This window comes from Engraulis encrasicolus, chromosome 1, assembly GCF_034702125.1.
Source record: "Engraulis encrasicolus isolate BLACKSEA-1 chromosome 1, IST_EnEncr_1.0, whole genome shotgun sequence".
NCBI lineage: Eukaryota > Metazoa > Chordata > Actinopteri > Clupeiformes > Engraulidae > Engraulis > Engraulis encrasicolus.
This window is the reverse complement of record NC_085857.1, coordinates 33008546-33031790: the sequence shown is the minus strand read 5'-3', so window position 1 is coordinate 33031790 and position 23245 is coordinate 33008546. Positions and strand designations below refer to the sequence as shown.

The 23245-nt window shown below is 44.8% G+C and overlaps 1 protein-coding gene across 1 annotated transcript in view; it reads right to left on the bottom strand.

The window, feature by feature from the left end:
* rims1b (regulating synaptic membrane exocytosis 1b) overlaps nt 1-16788 on the bottom strand; it is a 140411-nt gene extending 123623 nt beyond the window's left edge. The window contains exon 1 of the mRNA XM_063208858.1: nt 16610-16788. Coding sequence (XP_063064928.1) covers nt 16610-16788 — 179 coding nt within the window. The remainder of the gene's footprint in view (nt 1-16609) is intronic.
* Between the last annotated feature and the right edge of the window lie 6457 nt (nt 16789-23245).

Below are 23245 nucleotides of genomic sequence, written 5' to 3'. Positions count from 1 at the left end.
ACTCATGCGTAGGCAAGAGGAAATGACCATTGCAGGTCATCTAAAAAGGTGCTCGACACACACAGACACACACACACACACACACACACACACACACACAAAACGCACACACTCACACACACACACACACACACACACACACACACACACACACACACACACACACACACACACACACACACACACACACACACACAAAAAACGCACACACTCACACACACACACACACACACACACACACACACACACACACACACACACACACACACACACACACACACACACACACACACACACACAAACACACACACACACAAAACGCACACACTCACACACACACACACACACACACACACACACACACACACACACACACACACACGTACCCAATTAGTTGAACGCAACTGGAAACTAACACACATGTGCTGTACTGTATTTATAGCAATGATCTAGCGTCCTAAACACATTCAGCATCAACACGAGCCAGGACAGGACGCTGAATTTTTAAATATCTCAGCATGGGACTCCAAACCAGGAGCTGAGCTATTCTGAGTTCTCTCGTCCATAATTCAGTGTCAACGTCATTTTCCTCTTTTTTTTTCCCTCCTCTCCCTCTCCTCTCCCCTCTCCTCTCTGTACAGCCAGAAACCTTGAAACCCACCTCCCTTCCTCTTGTTTCCGCAACACAAGCCGAAAAGGAATAAAGATCAAATGATTTTGTTTCTATCGCATGGATAAAAACAGCTCTTGCTACACACACATTTAAACGCACGCACATGCATGCTTCATGCACACACGCGCACACACACACACGGATGAACGCACACAGGCACAGACAACACAAACCTTGAAATCTTTGATACACATAATCAGGGTAAAAGAATGATGGCTACTCTGGAACTTAGCATTCCAGAATATTGATTTAGCATAGATGATGATGATGATGATGATGATGATTGTTTTTTGTGTGTCTGCCCCCACAGAGGACATTTGGACAGGCATTACAATTACCCTGTCTGTCCGTCTGCCTGTCTGTCTGCCTGTCGGTCTATCTGCCTGCCTGTCTGTCTGTCTGTCTGTCTGTCTGTCTGTCTGTCTGTCTGTCTGTCTGTCTGTCTGCAGTGTGTGTGTGTGTGTGTGTGTGTGTGTGTGTGTGTGTGTGTGTGTGTGTGTGTGTGTGTGTGTGTGTGTGTGTGTGTGTGTGTGTGTGTGTGTGTGTGTGTGTGTGTAAAGGTATGGTAGCCAAGGTCAAGATAGCCCATGACTTTTTACGGTCATACCTTTTTGGGGCTATTTATGCATTGTATTTGACAGTGACGGTGCACAGATGACAGGAAATGGCTGGGAGAGAATATCGGGAAATGACCTTGTGCCAGAACCGAACCTCGCCGGTCCTTGGCGTGACAGTACGGTAGAGAGAGGTTCCATTGGCCCATTGTTTCCGGGTTCTATTATTGCAAGGGGGAGTGGGGAGAAATCCCCCTTTAGGCAGACCTAGGCAGACCTAAGGACTGTTCTATTCAATGCTAGGAGTATTATGACACGGCCCTTTAGGCAGACCGGAACCTGGTCATGTTAGGTGCCCATAGCAACCTATTACATTGGCATATCTCTATATACATATAGAATCTCTGGTACAGTGACTAAGCTGTTTGAACCGCAGCCATGGCCAGCCTATACATTGTTATGAGTCAAGACTCCCTCATGGACAGAGATGATACAAATAAAAATAAAAGCAATTAAATCAAACAGTCTCCTTACAACATAGGTAACTTATCCGAGTAACCAGTAGACCTGTGTACTTGTCTTACGCTCAGCTAACTCTGCGCTGGTTGGATCAAATTTGAGGGTTCTTTGTAAGTTTTTGGTGTTTTTCACTGACAACACAGTCTATCTACCTTATTAGGCACGACTGGTGTTACAGCTATGTAATATCACGTACTAGTGTTGTAGATACACCATGAATTTACTTTTACTTTTGGCCAGGCCGTGGCCAACTGGTGGGGCACTCGCCTGCCATGCGGCTGACCCGGGTTCGATTCCCGGCCCGGGTCCTTTGCCAGCCCCTCCCGGTCTCTCTCCCAATTCGCTTCCTGTCCACCAGAGGTGTCAAAAGTAAAAGTAAAAGTAAAAGTAAAAAAAGAAACACAGTTTCCTTCCAACACAAGTAACTTATCTGAGTAACTAGTAGACCCGTGTACTTGACTTACGATCAGCTAAGTCTGCACTAGTTGGATCGTGTTTGTGGTGGGTCCTTGTTAGGTTTTCAGTGTTTCTCAGTAACTATTCTATCTCTCTATAGTAACTAGTCTATCTATCTCATTAGGTACAATGGAGAAAATTGTGTAACAGCTTTGTAATGCCATGTGCTAGTGTTGTAAAAACACCACAAAAGTACTTTTACTTTTACTTTTGACACCTCTGCTGTCCACCTTTCACACTGTCCTATCAAAATAAAGTCGAAAAATACTGGGGGGAAAATCGTTACATTTACATTTACTTTTGCTTTTGACACCTCCTCCACTCATGGATATGTGGCTGGTAAATGCCAAGTATGTGCGAGTGGGAAGAAGACCAGCCATGCTGTGGTGAGGATGTGGTTTCCCAGGGCAACAAGTCAGAACAGCGTGTCACAATCGGGAACGGAACACATCTGTCAATCACAATCTCCACCTCCGGACTGCTAAAGACGTCTGACAGTTCTCGGGACACGGCTGAGGTGGTGGTTCTGACACGTGGGTGTGTGTGCATGTGTTTGTGTGCATGTGTGTGTGTTTGTGTGCGCGTGTGTGTGTGTGTGTGTGTGTGTGTGTGTGTGTGTGTGTGTGTGTGTGTGTGTGTGTGTGTGTGTGTGTGTGTGTGTGTGTGTGTGTGTGTGTGTGTGTGTGTGTGTGTGTGTGTGTGTGTGTAATTAAGCATACTAAATTGGGTGTGCATCTTCTAAACTGTTCATGGCTCATGGCTCATGGGGGCAAAGGGGACTGCCCAGGGACAGAGGGGCCTCAGAATTTGGTTCTCATTCCATTGTATGTATTGGGCTGGAGGGCCCTTTCAGATGACTTTGTCCTGGGCCCAGCCAAAGCTGTCAGCGGCCCAGCGTATGCCTATAGTTTGAATACCAAGACTTCACAATAACCTACCACTATAAATGGTTAACCAATGCTTTGTTGTGTGTCTATAATACTATTATAAGCATTGATATATAATTACTAAATCAATTGTATAACACTTACTGAAAACTTGTTGATGACAATAATACATTATGCAATATTTAACTAAAAATCTACTGGTATGCATACAAGAAAACTCTATGATGCTTACAGCCACACATCTAATGTGTATCCTACTTTCTTTCAGCATGTCTTGCATTATTCCTAGCAGGTTCCCCCTTCTTATGGACACAAACACACATACTGCGCAAACACACACACACACATGCACACACACAGACACCCACCCACACACCCACCCACACACACCCACACCCACCCACACACACACACACACACACACACACACACACACACGTACCTTCCCTTTACCTCTACCATTCACTTCATACTTTGCGCTCTCTATCTCTCTCTCACACTCTCTCTCTTTCTCTCTCTCTCTGCAACCCACTCAGCTCATTCATATTTCAGTCAGGACTATGTCTATATTTACTTCAGTGCAAGCCTTTCAAAACCCAACAGGGCAGAGGGCCTTCCTCTCTCTCCCCCCCTCTCTCTCTCTCTCTCTCTCTCTCTCTCTCTCTCTCTCTCTCTCTCTCTCTCTCTTCCTTTCTTTATTCCTTTCCTTCTCTCTCTCTTTGTCGTCGTCTCTCCATCTCTCTCTCTCTCTCTCTCTCTCTCTCTCTCTCTCTGGGTTATTCCTCTACTCAGGACCGCTGACAGCTTTGGCTGGGCCCAGGACAAATTCATCTGAAAGGGACCCCTACACGCAATGTAATGGGGAACCAATTCTGGGCCCCATATTTCCCTGGTCCCGGGACAACATAACACCCCACACCCCACCCCCCCACCCCCCTCCCCCGCCTCTACTGCAGTGGGGAGTGCTTTGCTGTGGAGATGCCAGGCTGGGCTTAAGGGGGATGCCCACTTGGTGCCCCCCTCCTACCGTGTGCCATCTTGCCAGAAGTGGGGCGTGGGGCAAGGGGTTTAGTAGCTCATTGACTTGATTGACTCTGAAGAAGACATGATGAGAACGTTGAAACGTTAGTCTTGGCACTTGCCCAATAAAACAGCAAACTATCCATGTCTGAAGGTGCTCCGGTGACTTTCTTCTTTGTATGCAACTATAAAAGCTCATCCAGCTCAATTCAATTCGATTTTCAATTGTTTAACCCCTTCTGCGCAGAGCCTATATGTTATGACCTCACTGTCACCAAAATTGTAATAACCAGTCTTAATCTGTTACTTAAGGCTACCGGGTAATGCCATTGCAATGATGCTATGTAGCAATGTTGCTGTAATCAAGTCTTTTTTTAGCGATGAGTGAATGGGCCTGCCGGTGAGCCCATCTGCACTAAAGGGCCGTACACACACATCGCTGCTATTTACTAGCTTCTCGCTTGCTCGCCTACTCGCCTGTCTTTCATGGAACGTTCGCTGAAAGTTCCCGCGGTTTTAACTGCCAATGAACAGGCGAGAAGTGCCGAACTCTGCCTTCCAATTGGTTACTCGCTTACCCCCCTCGCTCGAAGATAAAATATTTTCAACTCGGGATCCGCCCACATCGCATTGGTTGTACTGTACTCGCCTACTCGCCTGTTAGTCTCGCTGGAACACATTGACGTTCTATTGAGTTCATTCGCTGAGCGAGTAACTACCAGCGACGTGTGTGTACGGAGGAGCATCACTAGCATTGGTCTCAAAACGCAGTGCTAACATGAACAACAGAAGCACGAAGGCCTTCCACACAGCCTGATACAGGTAGCATGTAGCATATAATGCACACATATATTTACAATAAAATACAATACAATACACACACACACACACACACACACACACACACACACACACACACACACACACACACACACACACACACACACACACACACACACACACACACACACACACACACACACACAGTTATTTAGCTGGGATATTTAGACTTTTTTGGTCATGAACCAGTTAACAGTCCTCTGTTCACTGCAGCTGTAGAAAAACACAGTCTATGGATCATATTCTTATTGCACCATGTCCATAAACAAACCCCTTTCAGCCTCAAGTCATTTTCTGTGTGTATGACGCACATTGAATGGCTCGAGGCCGAAGTACATCTGCAGTGAATGAAAAACAATGAAAAAAGTGAGTTCACTGACTGTATCTTTCCCCAATGGCATCTCGGGATCAATATGAGAAGTCAATCTGCCTTCCAAACCAACGCTTCAACCTGTGCGTGTGTGTGTGTGTGTGTGTGTGTGTGTGTGTGTGTGTGTGTGTGTGTGTGTGTGTGTGTGTGTGTGTGTGTGTGTGTGTGTGTCTGTGTGTGTGTGTGTGTGTCTGTGTGTGTGTGTGTGTGTGTGTGTGTGTGTGTGTGTGTGTGTGTGTGTATGTATCTGTCTGTCTGTCTGTCTGTCTGTCTGTCTGTCTGTCTGTCTGTCTGTCTGTCTGTCTGTCTGTCTGTCTGTCTGTCTGTCTGCCTGTCTATGCAAAATGCATTTAGATGAGCTGGAAAGCCCATTCCATCTCCTGTGGTTGCAGTGCGTGTGTGTGTGTGTGTGTGTGTGTGTGTGTGTGTGTGTGTGTGTGTGTGTGTGTGTGTGTGTGTGTGTGTGTGTGTGTGTGTGTGTGTGTGTGTGTGTGTGTGTGTGTGTGTGTGTGTGTGTGTGTGCGTGTGTGTGTGTGCGTGATTTTATTGTAGCCTATGTCAATAGCTTGGCTATTAAAAATTGGCTTGCAGAATAGAGTAACATTTATAATCCCAAAGGTGTCCAATAGGATACATACAGTACATAACTACAGATTACTCAAGATATTACACATGTATTACACAGACATATATTAACCATATACAGCTCACTCTTACATACATTTAGCCATAGGAAGATCAAACACACACACACACACACACACACACACACACACACACACACACACACACACACACACACACACACACACACACACACACACACACACACACACACACACACACACACACACACACACACACACACACAGGCGGCTGTGGTTGATGATGAAAAGAAAAATGGTGGGCTATTGTTCATGTTTGGCACCTTTTAGTCATGAGAGCAGTGTAACCTGTTTAAATCTACACGGTGTGTATCAGGCCTGCAACTCATGAGCACTCTATCTATCATGGCTGTAACCAGGGCCGCTGACAGCTTTGGCTGGGCCCAGGACAAGGTCGTCTGAAAGGGCCCCCCACCCAATACATACATTGTTATAAGGAACCAAGTATGGCCCCCCTCTCTCCCTGGGCCCGGGACAATTGTACCCCTTGTCCCCCCCTGTCGACACCCTTGGCTGTAACAATATTTTACACCACTAGTGATATACCCTTTCAGAGTTCTGTTACCCTTCTGTCCAGAGAGCAACCACATGATATGATGCAATAGTGCTTCCAAGCTTCAAATCATTATCATCATCATTATTTTTAAAACTTTCAATTTAATAGCCTCTTGTAAAGTATTCGACTAATAAATGATCATCAAAAAGATACACGTCAAAAATTGTAGAGGTGTATCGAACCGTAGGTCAAAAATCGTGACACTGACCAAATCGTGAGTTGAGTGTATCGTTACAGCCCTACTATGTATCTATCTCAGGGGTGGAACTTAGTTTTTTTTCCCCACCAATCACTATGACAGGTAGATTTTAAGATCTACCAGTCACTAGCTATTTTTACCACTCAAAGTGACTGGTGGGTTGAAAAATTTACCCGTCAGCCCTGAAATGTACCCGTCCTTGGCGGGTGGACGGGTGCTTATTTCCAACCCTGATCTATCTATCTCTCCGTGTAGTACAGAGCATGTTTAGACAGGTGTGTCTTTCTCATGGCCTGGCCTTGTCCTAATGGTGGCAGGCTGGATTGCTGTGTGTTTACTGTGAGGCGGAGGCCTGGGAATCGACCTTGTGTCTCCATTATAAACCACACACACACACACACACACCCACACCCACGCCCACACACACACACACACCCACACCCACGCCCACACGTACACACACACACACAAACACACACACACACACGCCCAGACGTACACACACACAAACACAAACACACCCACGCCCACACACACACACACACACACACACACACACACACACACACACACACACACACACACACACACACACACACAGACTTATGCACACATTCACAGATGCACACACAAATGCATGCATGCACGCACATGCACGCGTACATGCACACAGTCTCACGCACACACACACACACACACACACACACACACACACACACACACACACACACACACACACACACACACACACACACACACACACACACACACACACACACACACACACACACACACACACACATACAACTTGACATTCCTACCCTTGTGGGGAAATGTCTGTGACTCGCATTATTATAATAAAACTACAGAGTGCTAACATTGCCTGTCTGTAACCCTAACCTGCCAGTAAACACATGCTGGGCACTCGTAGTTTTACCAGAAGCCCAACAACAAAATGAACATGTAACCCCTACATATTTTCTTAACAGTGCTGAGGTACATGTTGGCCACACTGCTAACTGTTTCTGGCTGGAGCGTCAACAAATTCCTATCCTTAGAACTAACGAAAGTGGGAGTTCCTTAGGGAATGGCTGCGATCCTCACATGTTAAATAACATTAAGGTGATATAACAACCAATCACAAATGTATAAGAGTGAAAGGTATGTAACAAACTAAGAAAGGATCAGTGTGTGAATGTAATGCTCTAAGAATCAGTGTGTAAGTCTGGTGCAAAGATTCATAGGGGTTTACAAACACAAATCAGCATTTTGCAGGGTTGTCTACTTAATGAGGACATGTGTGCCTCATATGTATCCAGATCAAAGGTGCTATCCACACACACACACACACACACACACACACACACACACACACACACACACACACACACACACACACACACACACACACACACACACACACACACACACACACACACACACACACACACACACACACACAGATAATCACAGCATAGTAGTTTCCCACTACAAGGCCACAGCGCCAAAGTGACTGCTGGTCCCCTGGTTGACCTCACACCTGCTGCCCCGGTCCCAGATGGGTCACGTGGTCACTGTCCAATCAGTGCTGTCACCTCGCCATCACCGTGGCGATAGCTTTATCGTCACATAGATTAGAGTGGTCTGCAAAGGTGAGCTAAGTGTTTGATTTTACAACACGCTGCATTAGCTATTAATGACCTGTAGAAACAAGTTTGGCGCCATATGTTATACAGTATATTGTGCAAAGTACTGTTGTACTCTGTATTATACGGATATATGTGTATGTCCTCTCTTTAAGTCGCTTTGGATAAAAGCGTCTGCTAAATGTAATTTAATGTAATCGACTGGTACATTGTTTATCTATAAAACTGAGCCAAATATTAACAGCAGGCGTGTGTCAAGCATGGAAGCCATCAGATGGATACAACCAGCTCTGAATCGTCTGGTCGTAGCAAGTACACAAGACAGGTGGATCATCTGCACCTGGCACACACACACACACACACACAGTTCCGATTTGACTTGTCTGTCCGTCTCTCTCTCTCTGTCTCTCTCTGTCTCTGTCTCTGTCTCTCTCTCTCTCTCTCTCTCTCTCTCTCTCTCTCTCTCTCTCTCTCTCTCTCTCTCTCTCTCTCTCTCTCTCTGTGTAACAGTATTATTTCACTTTCTCAAACCTGGGAGTGACATCAGCTACGCATCAGGGATGAGGATTCTCGGCTGGGACGTCCACCTCTGGCCAGAGGCCAGATAGAAAGAGGGAGAGAGAGGGAGAGAGAGAGAGAGAGAGAGAGAGAGAGAGAGAGAGAGAGAGAGAGAGAGAGAGAGAGAGAGAGAGAGAGAGAGAGAGAGAGAGAGAGAGTGACAGAAAAGTCAATTAGGAACTGTGTGTGTGTGTGTGTGTGTGTGTGTGTGTGTGTGTGTGTGTGTGTGTGTGTGTGTGTGTGTGTGTGTGTGTGTGTGTGTGTGTGTGTGTGTGTGTGTGTGTGTGTGTGTGTGTGTGTGTGTGTGTGTGTGTGTGTGTGTGACCTTGCAGTAATAATGAGGTGTGAACACCTGCTGCAGCAGGCCAAACAGCGTCTGGTCTTATTGCACCCTTGTACTAGTTTCATTCGTACAGAGGTCTGCAGCGGACGAACTGAGAGACGATCAGGGAGGAGGGAGCTCTGTTGGAGTTTTGACATGTGCTTCTTCTGATTTTACCCTATCGCAAACGTTTGGTCATGACATGTCATCTGCGTATGAAAGGCACCGTTGTTCACCTCGTCTGTCCCCCTTCACTGACTGGTTGGTTAACATTGATTAACATTGGTTAACACTGAATCCTATGAGACCAGCTAGCCGCCAGCTCAAAACTCAATCATATAACTCAAGGAGAGGTGTACAATAAGCTTATTTCCAAAAATGGCTCACCAGAGAGTTAACATAGCAAAGTAAAGGAAAAAGAAACATGTAGATCTGTAATGATTCTGTGAAGTGTCATAGTGCTTGAGGTGCATAAAGTGCAGAGCTAGGCCTATGTGGTCACCTGGGAGTGGCTTCGGTTGATAAACTATGATTACAAATACTGTGATTACAAGGAGTAAAAGGAGTTCTACTGTAGGCTATTTGTCTCGTGCATACTGTGAAAAATAGAACATGCAGTGAAGGGTCAAACAGAGTTAGGAGTTATGTGTGTGATCACTGATGAGTAGTGGTTACAAATCAAGTCTATTGTTGTTTTGTTTTTTATGTTTTATCGGCCCTCACCAATATCTACTCCTGAAGAAGGATAACTACGCAATTAAGAGACTGACATCCAGACCGTCGGTGTGTGTATCGACTTGGTTGTAAAAGTAACAGTGTTAAAATTTATTGTGTGTGTGTGCGTGCGTGTGCGTGTGTGCGTGCGTGTGCGTGTGTGCGTGCGTTTTGTGATCCGCAATGTTGTGACAGCACCACAGAGCAGGGCAGGCAGGCTGGGCTGAAAGGAAGTCTATTGGCTCTTGACTGCAAAGAGGTGCCAGAAGACCAGGGGTAGGGCTGTACAATTAATCGAAAATAATCGATTAATAAATTACTGAAATCGAAGTCGAAATTTTAATCGTGATTTAATCGTGGCAATAGTGACCTACCTTTGAGGGCGTCCTTGAAGCCAGAACATATTGACAGGCTGGTGTTTCTGGCCAGAAATCTGTCCACCTAAGTTTCATGCTATTGCCTTTACATAATTATTACAATTCATTTTGTTTTGCTCATCCCGTATATAATTCATTCTTGGTTATATTTCATCTTGCTATAATTTTCAAAAAAATCTGCGAAATTCAATAATCGTGATTAATATTCGTGATTTCGATTTTGACCAAATTAATCGTGATTATGATTTTTTTCCATAATCGTGCAGGCCTAACCAGGGACCTGTTATACTACAAAGCTAGTTCAGGATAATTTACGGTTAAGTTAAGAGGCAAATCATCTAATACAAGGGCTTTTCTTAAGAAAATGAGGACTCCAGACTCTTCTATTAGATGATTTACCTCTTAACTTAATCTTAACTTATCCTGAACCAGCTTTGTAGTATTATGTCCCAGGTGTATTCCAAGAACATGATCAAGGGATTGTCCTAAGATAGTCCTACCGTAGTTAAAGGATAATTTGTAACACTGTACCTTCATATCTATGGTATTTGCCATTAACTTAAATGATAACTTCTGCCAATTTTGACTTGCAGTTGTAATGCACACACTACCCTGAACTTGTCAGCAACTGAGAATTTGTTCTTTTCCTTCAGCCTTTTCCGAGATCCTGGTCATTGTAATGGGGGCAGGCATTTGTTTACATATCAAAAACACATCGTGATTTATTCCCAATAACATCCAAAAGGTTAAGCAACATCAATAGCGATACCTTTTGGGATAATATTTGGAGTAGGCCTATGTTAAGAAAGTTTTTAATGTAAACAAAGTCTGCCCCCATTAGAATAGCTCAGATCTTGGAAAGGGCTGCATGGGAAAATGCTGCATCACCGGGTACTGACAAGTCAAGTGTAGCGCGAGCAATACAACAGCATATTGAAATTGGCCGAAGTTATCCTTTAACCCACAGGAAGTGGTAAACCTAATAATACAGTATAGCCTGCAGACATTATTACGTTAAGGAAATGAGGACTCTGGCTTCTTCTAATACAGCGTTTCCCAACCTTTTTTGTATTGCGTACCCCCTAAGCCTCTTAGTTGTGCCACGAGTACCCCCTAATTCATGTTCTATATTGCTTTCTCTGTCCTGATGTGACTGCTCCATACATTTGTTATAATAAAAGCATTTTTCCAAGTACCCCCTGCAGTGTGCTCGCGTGCGTACCCCTAGTGGTACACGTACCCCTGGTTGGGAAACACTGTTCTAATAGATGATTTAGCTGGTTTACTCATGAACCATCTTCTTGGAATACTCTCCCGTCTGTTTATTCTGTTTGTCAATGGACTTGTTCATTCCTGTCTTGCAATGCAGCATAATGTGACTGAAGCACTATTACTTGGGACACACAACACTGTTAGTGCAGTAAATGCAGTGTTTTGGACATGCAACCTCTCACTCCTCCAAGCCCACATCTGTAACACCACCAAATCAGCCTTCTTCCAACTCAAACACATTCTGCAGACTACGGCCCTCACAGTCAGACTCCGTTGCAGAGACTCTGATCCATGCTTTCATTGCCTCCCGTCTCTAAACTACTGTAACGGTACTTTATGGTCTTCCCACCAAGGTACTGGACAGACTACAGGGTGTCCAAAACTGGCTGCCATGATCCTCTCAAAACCAAAGCGGTGGCAACATATTACCCCCACACTCAAGCAGCTTCACTGGCTCTCAGTGAAGTCACATATCACCCTACAAAATCCTATTCCTTGGGGGGAACTGTGGCGCAGCGCGCTAAGCCCCCCACATTTGGGCTTGCATGCTCACGGGGACCCCGGTTCCAGTCCGGCCGGGGTCATTTCCAGATCCTTCCCCATCTCTCTGTCCCACTCGCTTCCTGTTTCCATCTCACACTGTCCTGTCGAATAAAGGCATAAAAGCCCTATTTAAAAAAAAAAAAAAAAAAAAAAATATATATATATATATATATATATATATATATATTTTTTAATCCTGCTCCTTACAAACAAATTCCTCCATGCTCTTGCCCCCCCAGTACCTCTCCAATCTCATCCAGCATCACTCCCAATCAAGGTCCCTGAGGCCCTCTGGCAAGGACCAGCTTGTCATTTCCTGCTCAAGGCTACACACCTTTGGTGACAGAGCCTTCTGTGTTGCTGCCCACACCCTTTGGAACAGTCTATCCATATCCGCCAAGCCCCCACACTGGTTATGTTCAAAAAGCACATCGAATCACATTTATTCTCTGAGGCCTACAGTCCTTAAGCACACTCCAACCATCCCCACTTATACCCTATCCATTCTTCTCCCCTCTATTCTCTAGCTCCTTCTCCTTTTAAAAGCGACCTTGGTTTACTTGAATGCCGCTATATAAAACGATGTTATTATTATTATTAGTGGTAGTATTATGAAAAACACTACAACAGTACTGCGCAATTGCCCTTTGTTTGAGAGAGCCAGCGATCCGACTCGGTAGTGGCTGAAAAACCTCAACTACATTACAACATTGCTATAGACGACTCTTCCAGTGGCTTTCGATTGCCAAACATCTTGTAGCATTCTACGATATTTCATGGGCCCAACGCCTCTGACACATCTCCCACCCCCCCTGTCCCAATACCAGTGCTCCGCCCCTGTGTAATATACATATAAAATGATCTCGCTGGAGAAATAAAATGTCTCTGCGGGTCAAACTTGGCATTGACATCCCAGGGTTAGGACATCAGACTTGCTGTCAAAAGGTTACCAGCTTGACCCACACGCTGCCAAGTTGTTGGGGGGAGCAATCAACTCGTGCTCTCCCCCATTCTCCTCTATGACTGAGATATCCTGGGCATGGTACCGTACCTCCACACTGCTCCCTTGGGGCACTGTTTGGGGCTGCCCGTTGCACGGGTGAGGCTCAAATGCAATTTCGCTGAGTGCAATGAGCAACGTGTGCTGTGTCACAATGACAGTGGGAGTTTCCTTGGTGGGCTTTCCTGATGTGAGAAAATACAATTTTGTTCATCTGCCAAAGAACATGGAAAATGCCTACCGATACTTTCCCCTTTGACTTGAAACATGAAGCAGAATTAAGGGGGGGGGTGTGTGTTGGTAATGACTGTTTATGTACTTGCCTTTAAAAGGCAGCAACGACAACTGTGTGTGCACCTTGTGACATTCAATGATCGAAAAGCGCAATAAGAGACTTTCTATCAACATCTGTTGAGGGGCCTGTAAATACCGTGGCACGGTATTTAAATATACTGTATGTATTTTATATTTCATTATGTCTTTTTTAGATCTTTCAACTCAAGATTTCATGATACCACATATGGTACACGTGGAGCTCAGATGCCCTGCACTGTGATATGTGCTGTGTAAATTAGATGTACTTTACAGTAGGCCTTCATATCATCCTAACTACCAGGGGGAAAAAAGTTTAAAAATCTTTGTTTTTTTTTAAATTCCCCAATTGTTTGAAGGCAAAAAATGAGATTGGCAACATTTTTTTTCGAAATTTTATTTGCTTATTTTAAAGATTTATAATGTGTCCATTGCAGTGGACATTGGAAGGCCGTACATTGAAAATGTACCTTAATTGCTATCAATCAATCTGGATGAAAAAGCATAACAATCAGTTTAATTATTAGTAAATTTGAGCATTTATGAGTTAACAATGAGTGTTTTATTGGTTTGAGGTGGAAACTGGATGTGTCTGTGACCATTATCATTCATGCAGGTCATCTCAAGTCAAAGCAATTTTGTTTTAAGCAACTGGACTTGCAGTTGAAGCTTGAATGACATGTGGTCCCTCAGCTGAGAACTTTCACCAGAGTTGACTAATTTTATAGTTCTGATGTGTGAAATATGGGTTATTATCTCTGGGACATACGTGTGTTCATGTCTATAGGATTAATTTAGTCTTAATTTAATTTTTGTTTGAAATATTGTCCTGCAAAGTTCAGACACACATCAGAGTCATGCTCCACATGGGGCGACAAATGCATCAATAGGAAACGTTCTGCTTGTTCTGATTCTACTTTTCCTGCTTGAAATGAATCCTAAGAGGTCTCTGAATCTTCGGCATCTTCCTCAAACATCACATCTAGGATTATTTATCAATAATGTGCTGTAAAGTGTCTCTCCTTCTGATTCTGATACTGACTTTCTGACTGGAAAAATACTAACAAAATGGAAGATGTCACTACCAATGTCCATTTTAGAGGACATTTCTTTAACGCCTAAATATGGGAATTAAATAATGTTACATTAATTTAGAAATGGTTTAATTGTACTCTGAAGAGATTGAAATAACATATAAAGATGATGTTTTAAGACAATAATTGCCCACTTTAAAGTATTATGCATTTACTTGCCCTTTAACCAAAAGCGGCCTATTTTTAATGGACACCATTTTCCTTGCAAAGAAATAGAAAGTTCCCAAAACCCCATCCCTACACACATGGTATCATTGGAAAGCTCTGAATGTCCTCTTTAAATACCATTTGGAGTTAGCACAGTAGTGTGTATGGGGTGGGAGACATTGCAGTTTACAAATGTCCTCTAGAGAGGACAAAAATGAACTGCTGGTAGTCAGGAGGATATAGACACATACAGCACAATACAATAGCCTACAGTGCACATAGGGAACCACTAAACACACAATCCATATGATTTGTAAATGCCGTGAAATAACAGTGTAATTAGAGCTAAGGTGACCATGCTGTGTTCTTTTTCTAGACATCAAACCTGGTCACTTTGTTTCCTTTTACTGCCAGATTATTCGTGATGGTGGTGACGCAACATTTCGATGTGACCATTTCGCGGCTTGCCAGGAGGGGACTACACCATCCAACTAGCTCGCGCTAGTCCTCCTCGCCGGATATACATCACTGCTCCTTAATAAGCTCGTGTTTTCCAACAAAGCTTGCCGTAGTAGTGGCAGCAGCTGTAGCCTCTGCTCTACCGGCGAGCACCATCGCCGACAAACTGCCAATGGCAACCACACCCGGCACAGCGGCGCGGATTTATCGCGGGAACTGTAGTCTTTCCCTCCCCTCCCCACTCTCCCTTTGGCATCATCGCTCGAAAAAAAAGAAAGATGGCAAGTGTCAGCACAGATGTGATGATGATGATGAGGATGAGCTCACCGTCAACCGGTGCTCATTCACATTTTCATGCGTCGTGTGTTTGTGGGGAGACCGCATGCGTGTCCAGTGCGTGTGTGGCCCCTGGTATTCGAGTATGTCAACGGTTTTGGACGTCAGTGTGCATGTGTGTATGACGAGAGGGACGGTGTGAGTGTGTATGAGTATGTGAGAGAGGGCGGCGAGAGTGTGTGTGTGTGTGTGTGTGTGTGTGTGTGTGTGTGTGTGTGTGAGAGAGAGAGAGAGAGAGAGAGAGAGAGAGAGAGAGAGAGAGAGAGAGAGAGACTGACATATGGTGTGTGTTGAGTTGCAGGCAAAAAGGGAGAAATGGGGCGAGTCGTGAGAGAGCGGTATGATTCATACATCTCTTCCCCCTACCCACCCCCGTTGTTGTCACACCCCATACTCCGACCGAGCTGCTTACTGCACCTATAACCGGCTCGAGTCGACCCCATTCAGTTCCATTATTCATGATCACGCTTTTCCTCCGATGCAGCTGCCGAAAGCCGAGCACAACGAACCCATATGTCCCTTTGCTTTACAATCAGTGGAGTAGCCCCTGCCTCAGACCCACACACACTAGCCCAGCTGTGTCACAGTGTACAGCTCACTTGTGTTGGACTCACGACCGACCACAATCCCGTTGGCAGACACTTGGTCGGCTAACTGTTACCAACCTGACAGCTTCGGAATAGGCTGCTACGAGCGCTACATCTGTCGTTGGCAGCCCATTCCTCTCCGCCAGAGCGGTGCCAATACTAACAGCTATATTTTACCCATTATGTCGATATCCAACGCCAGCCTTCAAGATCATGTTAAAGGCGTTGAAACGCTCTAGGCTAAAAGGGGTGACAAAAGACGATGTGATACACTGGGACACAAACCAGTGGAGAGCGTACTGTAGGCTTCAGCCATAGCGGACATCATATAGGGATGATGGGGCTGGGGAGGGCGGGCAACCCGGCCGCTTAGTGCCCTCCGGATACAGACCTTTACGCTCATGAATGGATGGGTAGTTTGGGTAGGGTAAGGGGTGTGTGTGTGTGTGAGAGAGAGAGTGATAGAGAGAGCTACCCGTGAGAATGATAGGTGCTGCCCTTACTTTAACATGGCTTGTTCCTTCTCCTCTTCCTCCCGTTGCCGTACCATCACAGCCATGATAATCTTCCTCTCCTCTTCCGTGAGGTGGCTGAGGTCCGGCACATTATCCGGCATGGACGTCGCGGTGGCGGGCGCGGTGGGTGGGCGAGGGCCGCCCTGGGGGCCCACTGAGGCGGACATTTTTCGGTCGCCCTCCTCGGCGGGTGCTGTGTGCACTCACTGTCTTACTGGCAGTAGTATCCGAAGCGTCGGCGCTGGCAGCCACACCTCATGCCGTGATCAAGGGATGTAGCAGCGGCAGCAGCGGCGCTCCTTCTCCTTGGGAATAGTGCAAACCTCTCATGGTCGCCTGCGGCCGGCCGAGCGGGCGGGTACCACACCACGATTGTGCTTATATGTCTGCTTCGTCTCTCTTTTTTCTTCTTTTCACCCCTCCTCCTGTCATCTCTCGGTACCCCCCACCCCCACCTCTCCCCTCCACCTTTCAGCTACGGGAAACCCATCTTCGGGAGAGGAGGAGACGACGCAAACAGCGGGACTCCGGCATTAGCGGGGGATGAACCGTGATCTCCCTTCCTTCCTTCCACCTGACTGGGGTTCGGCGATGGACGACGGGTAAAGGCGGAGTCCGTGAAGATGCTCTCTCTCTCTCTCTCTCTCTCTCTCTCTCTCTCTCTCTCTCTCTCTCTCTCTCTCTCTCTCTCTCTCTCTCTCTCTCTCTCTCTCTCTCGCTCTCTCTCTCTCGCTCTCTGCTACTGTGTAACCGCTGCTGCCGCCGCCGCTGAGAAAGGAACAGTCAATGGGACTGCAGCTGCGCGTGCACGTATCCTACCCTCTTCAGACGTGGACGCGCTTACTCATAGTGTGAGGCAAGGGGCGTAACTCCCCGTTATCAATCGACCAAGTGTAGCGGCACTAATATGCAGCACACGGGGCAAGCCGGGAATGATTCAGAAAGGAGTCGCCGTCTCCCCGGCGTGTGAGCATGTGGCATGGTGCCCCTACAGCTGACCAATACTCTGACCTCAAGTTGTTGTAGCCAGTAAGTGGAAAGGCTGAACAATAAGAAGATAACAGACGCACACATGACCGCCGTCATTAAATTCAGCACCATGGACAGCGCCCATGCGCCCTTATAGGTTACATAAAAAAAGAGAAGACATGAGGTGGTTAAGCTTTCACAAGAGTTTTAATATGACAGGAATGCGCCTACGAGGCACATCATTTCAGCTGAACTCCAGGGAAGTCTGCAGAGTGATGAAGTGATGAGTAAGCAGAAAGCGTTGACAGGTGACAGACAGACGCCCCCTCAAGTGATAAATAAATGATTTGCCTTAAAACGAGAAATAATTCATATTTTTTCAGCCGTAAATATACTTCAAAAATAAATGTAGCCTGGCTATTGGTCTAGCTATAGGCTATTGAAGTAACCTACAGAACAGTAACTGCACGGGACTAGGCTACTTGTTGGTAATCTATAAATAAACAAATTCAAATCTTTGTTAAATTAGGCCGCTTGCTTTATAGCATCCTCATTTTATGCATGGTTGGTAAAGAGTGAATTAAGGGCTACTGATGTAAAGCAGACAGATCCTTCTGATGCCCCGCGGGCTTCCCTGTTTCAGACTTGCCAGATAGTTGTGCTCGTTGCGCCCTCTAGCGTTTCAAAGGACTATGTTTTGAAAGATTACTGTAAGAGGTTGTGGGGCTGAGAGAGAGAGAGAGAGAGAGAGAGAGAGAGAGAGAGAGAGAGAGAGAGAGAGAGAGAGAGAGAGAGAGAGAGAGAGAGAGAGAGATATTTCATTCAGAAAAAGCGTTTGACACTGCAAAACAATTACACAGCCACAAAAATAATCTTCAAAGTAGTGCTTTCAGCTGAATATAAAGTAACAAATGTAACACAAATGTGCAACTGAGTGTTGGGGGTCATAAGGCAAAACAAAGACTCCAGTGGGACCACCACCACACCATGTGACCACCATGTGATCTAATGGGTAAAAAGGGGGTAATTATAATAAAGTAAATAGCCTAAATACCATGTTATACACATATTCCAAGAATTACTATGAAACTAGGCCTACTGCGTATTTTCTGATCATACCCAATTAATGGTATTTAGTTAGTAATTACCCCCTTTTTACCCGTTAGAAACCATGTAGGTCCTAACTTCTCGCTGTTACCTTTCTGATATCCAGAAAAAACAGAATAATTACCTATGGTAACTGTACCATAAAGTAAAGCATTACCCCAATACTGTATGAGGCCTCGAGAGAGAGGTTTACAGTCTACATTCAACATTCTACCGCCTAACTCTGCAAGTTGGCATTCATTAAGCGGGCTTGCAGAGCAAGTCCCGCTTATAGTAATCCCTAAGTACAGTTTATTAAGCGGGCTTGCCACGCTTAAATGGATATCCTCCTAGGCCTTTCGAGATAGAGACACCGTTCAAACACTAAAACGACCAGCTCCGCTTGGAGATCATCTGTTCTGATATAGTGTGTCCGTGTCTCTTGTTGTTTTTCCGTTTTTGGCGATTTTGTTTAAATTTGGGTCCCCATAGAAAACAATGGTAGAACCTTCAGGAGACAGTGTACAGATCAGAGTGACTGAATTTGTGACCATTTGTGACTGAGCCGTTTAACCTATAAACGTCATTCAAAGACTGTTAGAAAGATCACACGTATGACTCCAATCTGTGAACAGGACATGTGCCAATTCTTGTGTCAACAGCAAGCTAAAGACCTAGAAACTGTTTTTGATTCTGCCCTCTGCCTTAGAGCACCATACTAACTACCATACAGTCAATCAGAACAGGTGCTGCCAATAAAAGGTTCCATCTCAACTGTCACTTTCTCTCTGCATTCTATTCTTAACGAGCACTTGCAACTACCATTCTAGAAATCTATTGTTCAGCTCTGCAATGCAATGTGATATTGTCTTGCTGGACAGTTTATGTCAGCCAGCTGCTTGGCTCAATGGCAAAGGTGCTGGATTTGAGATATGGAGGTTGGGAGTTTGAATCCCACTCGAACCCATGTTGATTTTCAAAATTATATCATATGCAGTGTTCCTTTGCCAACTTAAAATAGCATGCATGTCATTTAGTATATCCCCTAAACGAGGAGCTACAACACTTTCAAGGTGGCTGAATCCAAGATGGCTGAATTGTTTGGCCCATAACTTCTGACTGGGTGGATGGATTTTTTTCCAACATTTCTTTTAGCTTTGTTTTCTCAATAGTAGTTTGTTTTTAATTTAGGGATAGAGATATCAAAAATAAAACTGCTCATCTCTGCCCCAAAAGGCAAGCCTGCTTCCAGCATTTTCTGTGAGAATGCAATCTAGTTACAGTCATTCCTCCAAACCTCACTCCCACCCAGGTCTATGGCACCTGTGAAAAGTGAGGTCATCCCATGCCAGTTTGCCACCAGGGGCTTGAACAGGCGAACCCCAAGTCCACGCCCCAGTTCGGGATGGGAGGCACAGAACAATACCGCCAAGCTAAAGGTTCAGACTGATAGCTTAGCTCCACCAATACGAGGCTTCAGGAGGGTGTTTTACTAACATTCTAATGCAAAAGTCTGCTAGTTGGCATCTGTAGATCACTTCGTAAATGATTAGTTCTGCATTGTTTGTCTATCTCTGGCCACCGTACTGATGTGACGTTGGCCAATCAGAACCCTTATCTCCTCAGTTATGTTTTCATGTTATGTGGCGTGAGCGGCTTGAGACTTCACTTCATTAAAACTACAGTAACGGTAATTTTGCGTTGCGTTATCCTTGAGTAAAACAGTAACTTTTTACAGCATCCATTGCCTGTTGGTTCCCACAAGGTTCCCCTACCACATTTTAGTAACCTTGTTGGTTACATATTTGGTCCCCAATGTTCTTACCCCATAATATTGTCATATTTATGCATGCATGACAACTATTTACTTTAGAGCAAAAGCAGCGATGAATGACCAGGCAAATGTTGCAGGACCATGTGCCATGTGCTGAAATTCAACATCTAGTTAGAGCAACTGCATCTACAAACTGAATTAGGTTAGCATTAACTTTTGCATACAACATTTTTTTTTGCAATAACTGGGCATATTATCCATATTGAGTCCAACTGGACCAAACATGCCTCGTGTGGCACAGAGGCCAAGAAAACCTTGACTTCAATGTCCCAGATTAAATATCTTTCTTTTTTCTGGTAATGGAGACTGAAATCAGTTTTAAACAAGACAATGATATGAAATCACCAACTACACCATAACATTTCATAGCTGATACACTTTGTGTACCATCTTAAAGAATACATTTGAATAAGGTGCAACATAGTATGACAGAATTACACTGTGTGCTTAGTTCATCATTCTTTTCGACACAGTTTATGCATTTTCTACCATGACTACTATTGATCACTTATACACATTAGTGGCAACCACTTTGGTCTATACATACATGTGTAAATGTCTCAAAAATTGATTAGAAAAACAGTGGTGGGTTTTTTTTTAACATTTACTTTGTATTCACTTTGGTGTTGTGTCCTTTCAGTAAAACAAACTACTGTGCTGTGTGTTTGTGTGTGTGTGTGTGTGTGTGTGTGTGTGTGTGTGTGTGTGTGTGTGTGTGTGTGTGTGTGTGTGTGTGTGTGTGTGTGTGTGTGTGTGTGTGTGTGTGTGTGTGTGTGTGTGCGGCGGCGCGTCTGGTGTTCAATCAACCCAAAAGGGTGAATGTCAAGCTACTTTTTGTCAACCTGCATTGGCTACCAGTGTCTGCCCGAAATTCAACACAAAGCTCTGACCCTTGCCAACAAAATTAAAGCAGGTTCTGCTCCGGCTTACCTAAAGGATATGCTCAAGTCATATGCCCCTACCAGGGCGTTGCGTTCCTCCAACCGTTTAGCCTTGCCCTCTACTCACACAAGGCAACCCCAGTTCAAACGGTTTTCTGTCATTGTTTCTCAATGAATGAGCTACCAGTTGCTACAAGAGCAGGGTCATCCCTCTCAACCTTCAAGAAGCTAGTGAAGACTCACCTCTTCCGAGAAAGCTTCCCTGCTTAACACTCTAACAACTAATTCTACTCACCTTGTAGCCTGTAGTTGTTAGTCTCTTTCCTTAGTCTTAGTCTCTAATGTCTTTCCTTAAGTCACTTCTACAAACATCTCTTAAGTACCTAACATCTTTATGTACCTAATTTGCTTTTAACATCCTTTTAAATCATTTACTTGTTTTGCTTTATCATTGTGTTGGACATTGTTGACAGTGTTGCAACTGTACACTGCACCTAGATGTCTTGCTTATTATCCAATTTGCCCTGTTACATTCCTATTATTTAATGTTGCTTCTATGTTTTACAATGTTGTCCGTGTTGCAACTGTACTCTGCATATTGAGGTCTTTGTTTATTTTGTACTACTTTTTAATGCATTGTCCTCTTCTTTACTCTTTGTAGGCCAATGCTATCAGTGTTGCAACTGTAGGCTACACTGTGCCTTACCCTGTTCTTGTTAAAATTGCTCCTTGTAAGTCGCTTTGAACAAAGGTGTCTGTTAAATACCAATGTAATGTAATGTAATGTGTCTGTGTCTGTGTCTGTGTCTGTTTCTGTTTCTGTGTCTGTGTCTGTGTGTCTGTCTGTGTGTGTAGTCTAATTCCAATTTAAGACAATATGTCAGCAGCTACAGTGCCGTGTGTGACCTGAAGATGAGTGCAAAGGTCCAAATTCCTCACGGCAAACCGCCTTTGCGTGTTCCGGTTGGCTTGAGCCATTATTTTGTATGCGTGTATCCAGGGCCTCTGACAGCTTTTGCTGGGCCCGGCCCAATCAATACAATGTAATGAGGATTCAACCTTGCCCCCCCCCCTCTCTCCCTGGGCCCAGGGCAAGTGACCCCTTGGTCCCCCCTCCCCCCTGTCGTCTTCCCTGCATGTATCTACTGCATGTGTGAAGAGTCTCAAGGTCTCAGACAGCAGGCCTATCAGGTTATCTTGTGTGCTCTGCGTGGCTCCTGTGTTTTAGTTTAGCCAAGGCAAGCGTCCGCCCAAGCCACTGTTTTTTCCCCCTTACTTTAACAGAAAGATCACATGGGCTTGGCAGTTTATAATAAGATAATCTGTTGTCTGACATTTGTTTTATAAGAGAATACAGAACCGGCTTCAGTTCCCTCTACTATTAATTCAAAATCTAGGATACACCGATGGGAACTTTGTTTTTGAATCCTGAGGCTGTTGTTTTCTCTTGCAACTGAGAGACAAAGCTTTTAAAGAAAGAAACAGAGCAACAAAGACAAAGACAATTTCTGGATTTGAACTCCTCTCTTTAATGGCCTCGTCCATGTTTTGTGTATGGATCCCGTCTTCTGCCAGGACAAGCATCCACACAGATTTTTGATCCAAGAAGTCTGAACACTTGAAATTCTGATTTGTTGTTGTTTTATTCCACGGCAAAAACACATTTCAGCGGACACATGACAGGCTCTTATTGAGAGGACATCGGACCAAACTTGACCTGTTGTTCACTGACCCTGACATGAGCAGAGGAGTCAGTTCCAGGTTCAGAACGTGAAAATCCTCTCACAGTTTCCATTCAGCGCAGGTGAGTAACTGGCATACCTTCATTGAGTTTCCGTTGCTGATCAAGTGATT